Consider the following 14,888-nt stretch of genomic DNA (forward strand, 5'->3'; position numbering starts at 1 on the left):
TAGTTTGTATTCACGTTGTTTTTCTGGTCTCGCGTGCTTATCATTGTCAGTCAGGTCAGATTTATTTTTGCGCGTGCGTACTAGATTGAACTGTGCACAATAGACTTGTTGGTACTTAGTTAAAAAATAATACATTATGTATTGCCGGTGGTGGTAGTTTCATGACAAGTGCAAATCATACGGCTTGCACAATATAGCCTTAGCTTAGTATTCGTTTGAATTACTGTCGCCTGTGTTTAACAGCAGCATTGTGAAATGTATGTTCTGGGCACTGTGGTTGCATCCTTGGTTTGTTTTCTGCTTTTGAAATGGACAAAGAAGAGACGATTCTGCCTCGATACAAAAAGACTACATGGCAAGACAGTACTTATCACAGGTGGGCAACTGTTTTTTTTATTAAAATATATACGGGAAGACCGATTACTTTCAATTGCATGTTGAAAATAGGAGTTTAGGTACACGGGTACAGTGAGAAGGACGTGTCACGTGACGACTGTAAATAATAGTGTATATATTTATTACACAGATAAACGTCATTTCACTAAAGCTATCAAGTAGTTTACAGGGATGCTAAAAAAAAATCACTATGACGACAAGGTTATGTCTATAAGATCTTGACACAACACGATCTGTAGCTACAATATAATACGAGGCCTGCTACCCTTCCAAATGCAGTGCTGTTTGATTGCGTGCTGTGTGTTACTCCTCCTACATCCGGCTTGTTTAGACTAGTACATTGTATTTATCAGTCATGTGATGGAAAGCACAGATTTTAGGTTGACCAGACGTTTGGCGTTTAGCCGGGACTGTCCCGGTTTTCCATCAAAGGACCCGGTGTCCCGTCATTTTGCTCAAAATCTTTCAAAAGTCGCGGTTTTCAGCCACTTCCTGTAGCGGAACACACAATAACTTTTGTCAAAATAACGTAAACAACCGCTAGTTTTAGCTTATGGCACCTGCAGTGAAAACAACATTAAATAAAAATAAAACAAAACAACGCACTATGGTAATCAAGAACATTATTCTTATAAAGTGATTAACACAGTCGTACGTGCTTATTGTAGACTATATTTGAATGGTTTAATTAGTCTTATCAGTTATTTATTTTGTTATATCCCGGTTTTGACCCTACCAGATTTACATAAATCAGTCACCCCGATCCCGATACAGCCAGTATCCCTAACAGCAGTGCATCCCACAGCACTGCCTCACATTTAAATCAGGTGTTTTGTTTTTTTTCTCTTCTCCAACCCCAGGAGGACATTGTGGGATTGGGAAGGAGACCGCGATCGGTCTGGCTGTGAGAGGAGCCCGGGTGATTATTGCCTGTCGAGACGCTGGGAAAGCCGAAGAGGCTGTGAGGGAGATTAGGAGAGCGAGCTGCAGCATGAACGTGCAGCACATGGAGCTGGACCTGGCGAACCTGCAGTCCATCCGAGACTTCAGTGAGGCACTGCTGAAGAGAGAGAAGCGGCTGGATGTGTTGATCAATAACGCTGGTGAGAGACTGGCGCTCAGTGCATTGAATTTCACATCGCCCATAGCTACCATCTTATAGAACGTAGTGTAAGTAAATGAAAGTACAGTTAGGGCTCCGGCCATCTAAGGATGGCATGGCTTTCTGATGACTCTGGATTCCCATAGCTAACTTGGTGTTAAATTCGGAAAGATAGAAAAACAGAGAGAAAACAAAAGCAGCCTCCCTCTGTGAATTCTACATTGAATTGCTGTGTGTGTATGGAAACCTAACGAGTTGAGTAATAGCCTCAGTAAGTTAAAGCTTGATTTTGAGTGTTGCATTCTGAGTATATATTAGCAGTGACTGATCTGTTCAGACACATCACGGCCCATGTTCACAAATCATTGACCTCGGCCCTGATTCTTTCCACCCCTGTCCTTTTCTCAAAAGAAACAAAGCGTTTATGTTACAAAGCTTCCAACAAATGACTGGGTTAGTGGAATCAGGAGCTGCAACATTCACTTGTGTTGCTTCTTGCTAGCTTTGTATCCGTTTGATTTAATTTTGCTTCACAGATAAATGGTGCAAACTTGTTTTGTGAATATAGCCCATATGCTTTAGAGTAAATCTATTGATATGCGCACAGTAGAGACATGCTCTTCCCCCTGTCCCCTCGTCCAGGAATGCCATGTGTCCTGGACTGGACAGACGATGGCTTCAGCATGTGTTTTGGCTTCAACCACCTGGGTCACTTTCTGCTCACCAATCTCCTGTTGGGCCGCTTGAAGGAGTCGGCCCCGAGCCGTGTCATCAGCCTCACCTCCTCTATGTACAAGTACCAGAAACTGGACTTCCAGGACCTGAACTACAACATCGTGCCTTTCTTCACCTACTGCCGCAGCAAGCTGGCCAACATCTACTTCACTCAGGAACTGGCCAGGATGATGGAAGGGAAAGGAGTGACTGCATATTCTGTACACCCAGGTTCGTTTGTTTGTTAATTCCCATGTCCAGATTATAAAAAAAAAGTGTTGTACTTTCCATGACATCGTCATTGCAATGAAATGTATCGTTTTAACAGATGATAGTTCCTACTTCCTTCAAAACAATCTCTCAGTTAAAGAATTAAGATCAGGGAGAAAAAAAACTAATCAGATTTACAAATGTGCAGCCCTTAGAATAAGAATCTTAAAATAGTAACATCCTCTATGCTTAATGCCTGTTGATCAGAAAACATGCTTTTAATTGCAGCTCCTTCCTTTTGAATGGCAGGGTTTGTTCACAGTAACTGGACGTCCCACTTCTCCACAGTGTTCCGCATGCTCCTCTGGTTGGTCATGGTCTTGTTTTCCGTGCCCTGTGAAGCTGCTGCTCAGACTGTCATTCATTGTGCTGTAGCAGATGAAGTCCTACAGCACAACGGAAAGTTTTTTTTCGACTGCCAGCCCGCCAAACTCCACCCCTTCGCGGAGGATGAGGGGGCTGCTAAAAAACTGTGGGAAGCAAGTGAGAGGATGGTAAACCTCACCTGACAGAACCGCGGTTTGATTTGGTGACTGTGATGATTAAAGATTGGAGTTCAAACCACTGAAGTCAATGGGACATGGTCTTAAGTGAATAACTACCTGGGTTTCATTGCCATCAGTGGTTTACACTCACGGGAAACGCACAGGTTGAAACGCTTCATTCTGTTAAACTGCAGTTTAAATTTACTTGAATGTTCCTGTGTTGACGCAGATCAAAGTGAAAATGAATGCACTGGGTTTGCTAAAGCCTGGATGAATGTAGAGGAGTCCCGGCTCAGAGTCTGCATTTCTTATTGATTCTCAGCCTGGATGAATGTAGAGGAGTCCCGGCTCGGAGTCTGCATTTCTTATTGATTCTCAGCCTGGATGAATGTAGAGGAGTCCCGGCTCAGAGTCTGCATTTCTTATTGATTCTCAGCCTGGATGGATGTAGAGGAGTCCCGGCTCGGGGTCTGCATTTCTTATTGATTCTCAGCCTGGATGAATGTAGAGGAGTCCCGGCTCGGAGTCTGCATTTCTTATTGATTCTCAGCCTGGATGAATGTAGAGGAGTCCCGGCTCGGAGTCTGCATTTCTTATTGATTCTCAGCCTGGATGAATGTAGAGGAGTCCCGGCTCGGGGTCTGCATTTCTTATTGATTCTCAGCCTGGATGAATGTAGAGGAGTCCCGGCTCGGGGTCTGCATTTCTTATTGATTCTCAGCCTGGATGAATGTAGAGGAGTCCCGGCTCGGAGTCTGCATTTCTTATTGATTCTCAGCCTGGATGAATGTAGAGGAGTCCCGGCTCAGAGTCTGCATTTCTTATTGATTCTCAGCCTGGATGGATGTAGAGGAGTCCCGGCTCGGAGTCTGCATTTCTTATTGATTCTCAGCCTGGATGAATGTAGAGGAGTCCCGGCTCGGAGTCTGCATTTCTTATTGATTCTCAGCCTGGATGAATGTAGAGGAGTCCCGGCTCGGAGTCTGCATTTCTTATTGATTCTCAGCCTGGATGAATGTAGAGGAGTCCCGGCTCGGAGTCTGCATTTCTTATTGATTCTCAGCCTGGATGAATGTAGAGGAGTCCCGGCTCGGAGTCTGCATTTCTTATCGATTCTCAGGCTGTAAAGTTCTTGTTCTTTACACTAAAATGCAAAGGAACTATTCCAGCCTGTAGCAATACTGTTTAATGTATTTCTGGACTGTTCCTGCTGTATAACAATAGCAGAGTGAGTTCTTGGCGTGGGTACAGTATGATACATTACTGTAGGAGGGGGTCCTGCACCACAGTAAGACATTCTCAGGTTATTTCCAACCCACCAGAATGTACTGTAATTGAATCTATATTGCAGTATGACCTCTGTGCTCTTTATAATAGTGTCCGTGTCTCTTCTCCTATAGTATTCCTTACTTGAATGAGTGGCTGTTCTGCTACAGTATTCCTTGCTTGCAAATCCACAGTGTCTCAGATATAGCACCAACTTTGTATTTTGTTACAGAGAAACTACCAAAAAAGAAATTGCTAACTACAGCTGCAGTGGGATCCATATATAATGTACATTCGAATGCATGTGAAGTGAAAATGTTTTAAAATGCCAGTATATGTTGTGAGTTATGCATTTTTCTCTTTTTATTTTTGTTATTTTATATAATTCTATGTATAAGCGCACACAATATGACTTGTATGAAATAAAAAAATTATTTCTCAGGTTTAAAACTGATATTGTGCGTGGTCTGTTGTATATACAAGTAGAATGTGGGGCTTTAACCTAGTATTAGCAGCAGTTGTTTGTCACATCTATTTATACATACATATCCTTTACACTATTAAGTATGTATTTATTAAATTGGGACTAGAGTATCAAACTTTAAGAGGAACTATGTGTTGAGAGAGAGGATATTCTACCCACTCTACTTTGCTGCAACAGCAATCATTTGTTCATTAACAGCTCTGTCAAGTCAATCCGATCAGTTCAGAGAAAATGCTGAGTGTTTCCATGTCTAGTGCCAGCAGTGTGTGTGACAGATGGTGGTGAGTTGCGAATGAGTCTCCTTGTTCCAGGAGGCACCTGTGGATACCGTCTTGTCTGAATGTTTTCAGTAAACAGATCACGAGGATCACAGAGACAGACTATATGGCCTCAGCTTGTAGCTGAGCCGTAGAGAAAGTGATACCTGGGCGTGCCCACGCTGTATTGAAAAGGGCACTGGCAGCCCTCCAGTTGTGTCTGCAATGATTACTTGGCACAGACTCAGGGCTGTGTCATGTCATTTCACAACATGTTGTCTCAGAGTGTCTTTATGAAGCTTCTCAAGGTTTAAAGTGACTGGTTTTCTCTCCCCTTGTGAAACTGCTGTCTTGTGCTCTATGTAATTTTAAAGCTGTGTTGTTGTCTTCAGCTGCTGAATTCCAGTGCTCTGCTTGGAGTGCTGCTTCCACAACAGTGTTACAAAGTAGCATACTGGGGTGTGTTTGAGTGATCTAAACAGCAGTGGGGTCTAAATACAGCCACTCTTTAACTGGTATGATTTATCAACCCACTTATGAACATGACTACTATAATAAAAATAGAAGGAAACGTGGTCCTTGGAAAATCAGATTATAAATCCAATTTAGGACTGGCCACTGTTTAGATCATCACATGAGACTCCATGGACTTTGTACATGTGCTTGAGTCCTGCACAGCTTCCATTGTACACACTGCTTGAAGCTAGCTTTCAGTTGTAATTAAAGCTTGCCTGAACCATTAACTGAGTCCACTGGGGGGCACTCAAGCACTATGTTGATGTGACTGGAGGATTGAAGCACCCCAGGCTCTATTGTAATGAAAGAATGTGCATGCTGGTTGAGAAGTCGGTGATGTGCAACAGTGTTACCAGCCACAGTCTATATCTCGGAGCAGCTACAATTTTACAGGTCAAGGTTACACAAATGTGATTAAGATCCAAATAATGCACATGAAAGGTCTGATAAAAAGAAGTCATTTAAAACAGTGTGCAGACAAACCACCCGAGCGCCTCGGCTAAAGGGAGAAAGCGTTCCGTCAGGTCTGATACTGAGCCAGGTCCCTATTGAAAGACAGATTGCAGATTCCGTTTGGCCTTGCAGTTTTAGTAAAACAGCGCTGGGCCCTTCCTGGCTTGGGTTCCAAGTCAAAGGAAGATCGGAATAAACAGTGACTCCAGGCTCAGGCTCGTCCCAGTATTTGCTTTTCAATGAGGTTCAGTTTAAACAAGTGACTTCAGCATCCCTACATCACAGTCGTTTGAGGATCCTGTTCATCTGCTCGGGACATAAGAAGCCATGATGTGCGGAAAGTTTCTTCAGGACTTTTTTTTAGTTTTTTTGTACAATTTCAGTATTATAAAAAGGGTGCCAAGGCAAAAAGAAACCTAATATATCTTGTCCACACTTGAGAGATGACTCGGTGGCTAATCTTTAAAATGAACTTCAGATTGGTCACGTCTTTATACAGGTAACCTCCAAAGTCCAAGATTCAGTAATATATTTTTTTTTTTTTGTAGGAAAGGGATTAGCATTCTGGCTTCAGCTAGTTTGAACGGCACTGAAATTAAAGACGTTGGTATGCGTGCAGTTCCGATTGTGTTCTGATACAATGTAACTGCTATAGCTATCTAGTGAAGCAGACTCTCTGCCTCGGCGCCTCTCTGTGGGAATACAGATTAGAATCCTTTTAATCACACTGTATAAACCCAGAAGCTTCCTGGAGATGGATGTAAATCACTCCAAGCATTGTGTTTGATTGATTTTCATCAAATATTTGAGTTGCATGATGGGTTTTTCATTCAGACACAGACCTGCCTGCCAGATAATAGACTAACAACTTCACCTCTCTGGAAATCAATTGTATTACACATCTACGGAAGAAACCAAATTGGATTTCAGTTTATGTTTGCATACTGGGACGCTGTCGCTGCAGCACCACAGCAAATGGTTTGCAATTAAAGCAAGCTCAGTCCTTCCAACTGGCAAACCCTCTAGTGAGATTGTCGTGCTCTGAAATATATATAAGATTGTATGATAGCTGTAAATGGAAAATGCATTATAATTGTTAACAGGTGTGGTGCATTAAAACAGTTGTCATTTGTTTAACGTTACTCAGTACTGATGCCTTACTAAAGGAAATCCATTTATTCTTCCATTTATCTCTAAATGTTCTTTTATATTATATCCTGTCCTTGGGAATCAGTTGGATCTAATGAAAGCAGACAGGTAATACAAGAAATGTAATCTAGTGATAATAAACTAGTCTTGTTGCTGTCTGAGACTCATCAAGGCCACTCGTTTTCAAACTGCATTCCATGATGAGGTCATGCATTCCATGATGAGGTCATGCATTCCATACACGTTGTTTTTTGTTGTTGGTGCTGCTCATAGTTTGATGCTGAGTTGCCTGTTTAATAAGGAAATGGGTTTGGGTTTGGCCTACATTAGAGAAGAAAACAAAATGGACAGAATGTATTGAAATTGGTGCCTGTTAGTGCAAAGAACTGGCTAAAGTAACATTGGAAGCAGAGACTGTTGGGTCCCGTATCCTTGCAAGTGAGTGCTCTCCTGTCTACCCATTGGAAGCAGAGACTGTTGGGTCCCGTATCCTTGCAGGTGAGTGCTCTCCTGTCTACCCATTGGAAGCAGAGACTGTTGGGTCCCGTATCCTTGCAGGTGAGTGCTCTCCTGTCTACCCATTGGAAGCAGAGACTGTTGGGTCCCGTATCCTTGCAAGTGAGTGCTCTCCTGTCTACCCATTGGAAGCAGAGACTGTTGGGTCCCGTATCCTTGCAGGTGAGTGCTCTCCTGTCTACCCATTGGAAGCAGAGACTGTTGGGTCCCGTATCCTTGTAGGTGAGTGCTCTCCTGTCTACCCATTGGAAGCAGAGCCTGTTGGGTCGATTTGATTTAACGTGGGGGTTTTCAAACACATTCTTTTTCAATAAATGCTCGATTTTCACAGGGATTGTTGGAATGAGGATGCTGCAGCCCTTGCTATGATTAAACACCTGGAATTAGTGTGGATGCCACTTCTGAACACCAGAGGGCAGTATTGCACTTGATTCAATGTCAGAGCAAGTCATTTTTGTTAGCAATGAAAATATTGTATTTAAGATTACCTTATGTTCACCTATAATTCGTTTCTCCCTCCAAGCACAGTAAAATAATTAAAACATGTCACTGCTTATGCTTCTGCTCTTAGAAGTGACACAGTTTTTTTCTTCTTCTCTAAAATACATGTTATTACCCAGCATCCCTAGCCGCTTGCCTGCATTGGATGCTGTTGTGCTCTGGATGTCACATTGTTGCGTGCGCGTGTTTGCATTACAGTTCTTCGACTAATCATGGAATATAAAAAGTGGCAGGGAAATGGGATGTTGGAATGCAGCAAACCAACATGGGTACTGTATTGTGTCACGATTATTCACCCATTAAACATTTATTTTACATGCAACACAACTATAAGATTGTTACAGTATACAGACCACACATCTCCCAAGGTAATCGCCCATCTACATCACAGTAGTAGAATATCATTTCCATTTGGATTCCAGCACAATATAGACTTCATAAGAACTGGCAACTATTGGAAAGTTCCTACAGAGCTCTTTGTAGTGTGGCGAGGCTCCCTCTCTGTAAAGCTAATTTCTTAGGCTTATAACCAACACTGATTCTGAAGCAATGAGTTGTATCCAGTGCTAGCTCTCCAGGGGACAGGCTAAACTAAAATAGATTAGGGCTTCTGTATCCCAACAACAAATAAACTGGATACAAGCTAAGCCTCCATGCCTTGGTCGTTATCTACAACGCACCTGGAATGAAGCTCAAATGGAGACATCACAGGCTAGAGTAATAGCCAACAAACAGGTAAGTATAAATCGAGCAGTCAAACACATGTCTGAAAACCGGGGCCCGTTTCATAAAAGTCCTGTGATTGCCATGTAGTTGCGATGAGGTTGCAACATCACAGAGGTCTTCACCGCGTGAGTTTCATAAAGCACTTCACAAGTGCTGTTGCTTGAGATCACTCTTTTACGATAAGTGAAATCAATAACTCTGTAATCAATTTTAAGGTGCAGTGACCAATTAGGTAAATACACAGTGGCGGGGTTACAAACGAAAGCAATTGTTTTAAAAAGAAAGTCAGGAAGAAAAAAAAGTTGCAGATGATCACTGATGCAGTAAACACTGTAGCAAAGAACAGCAGACGAAATAAGAAAGAAATTGATAGATCTAGCGAGCAGGACAAAATTAAAATCTGAGGCTGTGTGGTCCAGTGGTTAAAGACTAGGGGCTTGTAACCAGGAGATATCTGGTTCAAATCCCACCTCAGGGTCATTGTGTGACCCTGAGCAAGTCACTTAACCTCCTTGTGCTCTGTCTTTCAGGTGAGACGTAATTGTGAATGACTCTGCAGCTGATGCATAGTTCACACACCCTAGTCTCTGTAAGTCACCTTGGATAAAGGCGTCTACTAAATTAAAAAAATTGAAATCTATATTGTCACAGTCTCAGATAACGCAATTTAAACACTGGGCCCTGAGGCAGAAAGAAAATATCCCTTTACATTTAAACAAGAATAATTCATAATTCCTATTTGTATATTCTGAAGGTTAGCTTAGTGTAATTAAAGAAGTTACTGTGCATTCTCAGTACAACAGGAGATTCCTGTTTCTATCAGTGTTCATAAGAGACTATCAATTTCAAAGCAGGAATGAGTTGCACCCGAGGGAAACGGATTGAAATCTAAATGCAAACTCCTTGCCCTTTTCAAATTGCAGTAACGTGAATGAATATTAATGAAATCATTTTGCCGCGCTGGAATGTGTTTTTTTCTTCTGATGGCTGTCCAAATAAAATGGGTTCATGGATGTTTGTTTATTTTAAACCAGTCTTTCAGCCTTTTTTTAAAACATTAATACATTCATTTTGTTTAAAAATGCAGTAAACTGTGCTGAATTTCAATTTCAACAGAAGGTGTAACACACTTAGGGTCTGATGTAAGGATACGTGCAAAGGGATTTGCAGCTGCAAAACACCCACACTGCTGCCAAAAACAGTGTGGAGCTAGCGGTCACTAAACACATGAAGTGCATTGTAACTATGCATAACAGCATTGTAATTATGTGTAAGTACACATGCACTTGCTAAGTAACTACTATGTAAATACACAGTCATTAGAGACACGTAGGGAATGGTTAACCTGTAATATCTGCTATCATACAGTGCAAGTGAAATTTACAATCCAAGTACTCCATATGCAGTGATTCAGATAAAGCTGAGACCTTGTGTTTTCTTTTGGAACTGCGTTCATTATGAATTTTCAGCATGTCATTTAATACTCCAAATGTTCCATTCTAATGGCATGTTAAAGATACTGTATTTCCTCGACGTCTTCCCAATATTTTATTTCTTACCTGATTCTGAAGGTGAGTTTCTGAACTGAGGTGGTTCAAGAAATGATCGTCAGAATCATTGTGTCTCCTTTACTGCAGAGCGTGTCCATTTAGGAGGCAGGAGCTGCTTCTACAGCTAGACAGTCTCCTCATTGTTCTGCTACAAGTGCAGTCATCAGCACTCCTGGTGCTAATCAGACTCTGGTGAGATCGCTGTCACAGCACAATGGCACAATCTACCCATACAATGGGTTTTTAATGGAATTCAGATTAACTACTGCTGCAATGGACATCTGAAACAAACCTTCTTCAAAACTTCAATCGAGAAATCAATTTTAGCTGAGAAACAAAATATATGAATAAATTAAATTTTAAAAAAAACTTTTGAAGCCCTTTAATGATTTTCCTCTGCTAATCAATCAGACAGGCATGCTGTCTTTGTGGGTGACAAGCTGTAAAAAAATTACGTCCGATGCAACGAGTTTCGACAGTTTATACAACAAAGACGCAGGGCTGATGAAATGTACACACGGTGACAAGAAAGTAACCAACCTTGTCCAGTAATCCCAAGATCGTTGTGCTGGTATATACATCAGGAGCAGAAGTGCTGTCACAGTCATTCTCGTGATTAACAGGAAAAACATTCTTCTTTTTCTGACTTTAGACAGTATACATTTTAAAAGGGTTTTGCATTTAGTTAGTGGATCTTCAGGGACTCTTTCTTTTTTTGGATTCCACGTGTCAGACTATTCACGTCACATTTAATGACTGGGACTGTCCTGTAAGAGACTTTTACTGTCACATCAAGTGCCTGTTCAGGTAATCAGCCTCAGCATACGTTATTTTGCCATTACGAGCAACCTGTAAGATGCTCTAGACTTCTGCTGCATCAAGCCTGAATGACAGGTGCTAATTCCATTTGATCCAAGAACTTATAAAGTTCCAGCCATTTCTCTGCAACAAAAATATTATTTATGAAAGCCTGTAAGTCCATACAACATGTGCTCCTGCTTTGTGATATTTAAATTGTTTATTTATAATAAATACAGATATATAGATAAGCATATGTTTGAATGATGGGACAGCTGTATTATATTCCAATAATTATTCAACCCCTTGGGACCTGACACATGAAAGACATAAGACTAGGCATTCTAATATCTGTCTGTTGGGAACTGGGTGTGGGATCAGCCTGGACGGTCTCTCTTTCTCACTTGCTAGCTTTCGAGGACTGGTTTCAATGCAGTGTTCATAGAAAAAGCTTTCATGCCTGATTCGGCATAGTTGGAAATTCAGGTTCAGGGTTCAGTTTCGTGCACAAGGTATATAGGAAGCACAGATGGCATTTTAGAAAGTACTACTTTAAAGCAAAAATGATATGTTCCTTTAAAAGTGTAACAAACCCCTTTTGAACAGAGCCTTGTACATTAGTAACAGTTGTAGAACACAAAATGAGTCAGTAAAAGGGTAATATTCATATTTGTACTGGGAGTTCATTCCTGTGGAGTCTCTGTATTCATCACAGAAATATCATTTCGTTTATCCTTTGAGCAACAGATTATTACAACTGAGTGGCATTTATTTAATTAAACGTCCCAAAGCTTTGCTTACGGCTTCTTAATTTCCATTTTTGTTCTTGTAAGGTTATTGAAAGTCGTGCTGTGTTGTCAGGGAAATCATTCTGATGCTGTAATGAAAAAGTTTGCCAAGTGAGCTTTGTGAGAAGAGTTTGTGTACAATCCAATCCTGTAGCATACAATCCAATCCTGGAGGACACAATCCAATCCTGGAGCATACAATCCAATCCTGGAGGACACAATCCAATCCTGGAGGATACAATCCAATCCTGGAGGACACAATCCAATCCTGGAGCATACAATCCAATCCTGGAGCATACAATCCAATCCTGGAGGACACAATCCAATCCTGGAGGACACAATCCAATCCTGGAGCATACAATCCAATCCTGGAGGACACAATCCAATCCTGGAGCATACAATCCAATCCTGGAGCATACAATCCAATCCTGGAGGACACAATCCAATCCTGGAGGACACAATCCAATCCTGGAGCATACCATCCAATCCTGGAGGACACCATCCAATCCTGGAGGACACAATCCAATCCTGGAGGACACAATCCAATCCTGGAGCATACCATCCAATCCTGGAGGACACCATCCAATCCTGGAGGACACAATCCAATCCTGGAGGACACAATCCAATCCTGGAGGACACAATCCAATCCTGGAGCATAAAATCCAATCCTGGATGATACAATCCAATCCTGGAGGACACAATCCAATCCTGGAGAACACCATCCAATCCTGGAGGATACAATCCAATCCTGGAGGACACAATCCAATCCTGGAGCATACAATCCAATCCTGGAGGACACAATCCAATCCTGGAGGATACTTTATATACATTACATCCCAGTCCCCAGTCCCTGTTCACATGCAATTTGTTAGGTGTAAAAAAGACCAAACAAACATTCTAGCACTTTACATTAAGCATCTCTAATTACTGTGTATTTACAGTAATTACTTGGTAAATACTTGTGTACTGACACATCATTATAATGTTATTATGCAGAGTTACAATGTGCTTAATGTGTACATTTGGTTGCATGATATTAACCCAAATCCTAACCCTAGCCCTTTTATTATACAATTGTGTACTTACATATATTGTGCAGAAATATGTACATGTTAAGTACATTATTAACTATGCATAATAACATTGTACTTATGTGTAGTTACACATGCATTTACTAAGTAGCTACTATGTAAATACACAGTAATTAAAGACACAAAAAGGATTGCATTTCAGAAGCAACCTCTAGAAACCACAACTCAGCCAGAGTGTATGAGAATTACATGAAGGGAAAAAAGAGTTCAATATTGAAAGATTGTTTTCAATTACTTTAAGATGAAGGTTTCAGTTTTTATGATTGTTTCCAGACGACTGTAACGAATACTTGTAAACACATTCGATGCAATGGCCTGTAAGATATGATATCAGTTATGGACTGATATTAAAGCAGTGATACATCTGAACACTTACAAAGCGAGGTGATCTTTAGACAAAAGCCAAACATGAACCACTGAGACAATTCAAAACACTTCTTTGTACAGATACGACATTGCTATGAAGACAGGTACTTTGTGGTATTTAGAAGTTAACATTAGATATTTGTGTCCTTGTAAATGAAGCACAAGACTTCATGTTCCCTAAGGCAGTGCAGGGATTAAGAGAAATAGATGTTATGCAGGGATTAAGAGAAATAGTTGTTAACTAAACTACATGAATGAAATGATATGTACTGTAACTAAAATTACATTGATTAATGTATTATACGGATGTTCTTGTGCCCATGAATAATGATGTACCCTACATGGTAATTACTAAATGTTAGTGATATTTCCACGTGTCAGGAATACATTCATCTTAATGGTAACAGAGATTCTGCCTCACATTGCTCTACATGCTGTTGATAAATGTGGTTCTTTGTAAGCTAATGTAACTCGTTTTTAAAGACACTAATTGCTTACAGTTGCTGTAAATTATAAACTTGTACAGAGGCAGAAATCTGGTACAAGTCACTTAAACAAAGAGATGGCTTCTTTTAAAGGGGTAGCTTTGTACATCTTGCCTTAAATATTACGCCAAACAGTCAGCAGTGATGACCACTGCAGTGTAGAAAGCCTACAGGAAATATGAACAGCTAGCATGTAAGTTGTGTTGTAAATTGTACAATAGAGGCATAAATGATTATAATAATACATAAGCACACATCTGTAAAGAAAGGTTCTTATCTCATATGCAAATGGAATTCGTGTATAACAGGAAGCAGACTTGCAAAGCCAGTCACATTATTTAAAACCCAAAACTGATGAGAAAGAAAATATGAACTGGAATATAATTACTTTGAAAATTTATGTTATGCAATTACAGATAATCTGCAGATTAATACAAGCACATCTGTGCATGAAAATGAGGCAAACCAAGTCGATTTTGAAATGGACTTTGAACGTAAATAATTACATTGATAAATTAGCACTGTATACAATGAGAATTGAACTGCTTGATAGCACTAACAACTGCAAAACCATAACTGAGTTCATCAAAATGCGTAAATGCAGCAGCTCATGAAGGTGATCAAAACCATTCATATCATTTGCATTTATAGAGGAGGTTAACAGAGGTCAAATAACTGCAGTCGTTGCAGATTAATGCATGCTATTATTTATTCATTAATATTTCATGTTCTGGTGTTTTACCACACAAGTCATTGTACAATCGTCTGAGGAGTAAATTATAGGGACACCACTTATTATAGTTTCAGGTCTGTGTCTGTTTATCAGCTGTGCACTGTTCAGTGTGTGTAAAAATCATTAGAAATATCAAATAAACAAGAAACATTTACAAGTCAGTCTTTTAAGGGATAGCTACGTTATTATGATCATGAAATCTGTAATCAATTGGCAGGCTTCAATAAGCATGGGGGTGATCA

At 40.5% G+C, this 14,888-nt stretch overlaps 1 protein-coding gene across 1 annotated transcript; it reads left to right on the forward strand.

Annotated features, from left to right (window-relative positions):
* Positions 1 to 5: 5 nt before the first annotated feature.
* On the forward strand, positions 6 to 4,687 carry LOC117426235 (retinol dehydrogenase 14-like). Its single transcript, XM_034043629.3, has 4 exons — positions 6 to 376; positions 1,257 to 1,499; positions 2,141 to 2,443; positions 2,732 to 4,687. Exons 1-4 carry the CDS (start codon positions 256 to 258, stop codon positions 2,989 to 2,991), a joined length of 927 nt encoding a protein of 308 aa, XP_033899520.3. The 5' UTR covers positions 6 to 255; the 3' UTR covers positions 2,992 to 4,687.
* The last annotated feature ends 10,201 nt before the right edge of the window (positions 4,688 to 14,888 follow it).

The sequence above is a fragment of the Acipenser ruthenus genome, chromosome 21, assembly GCF_902713425.1.
Source record: "Acipenser ruthenus chromosome 21, fAciRut3.2 maternal haplotype, whole genome shotgun sequence".
NCBI classification, from domain to species: domain Eukaryota; kingdom Metazoa; phylum Chordata; class Actinopteri; order Acipenseriformes; family Acipenseridae; genus Acipenser; species Acipenser ruthenus.

What these genes read in the sequence shown, in the direction of transcription:
- LOC117426235 (XM_034043629.3), top strand. Translation starts at nt 256, where the DNA reads ATGTATGTTCTGGGCACTGTGGTTGCATCCTTGGTTTGTTTTCTGCTT. An exon ending in TGTGTTGATCAATAACGCTG is followed by an intron (nt 1,500 to 2,140) that starts GTGAGAGACTGG and finishes CCCCTCGTCCAG; the next exon opens with GAATGCCATGTGTCCTGGAC. An exon ending in TGCATATTCTGTACACCCAG is followed by an intron (nt 2,444 to 2,731) that starts GTTCGTTTGTTT and finishes TTTGAATGGCAG; the next exon opens with GGTTTGTTCACAGTAACTGG.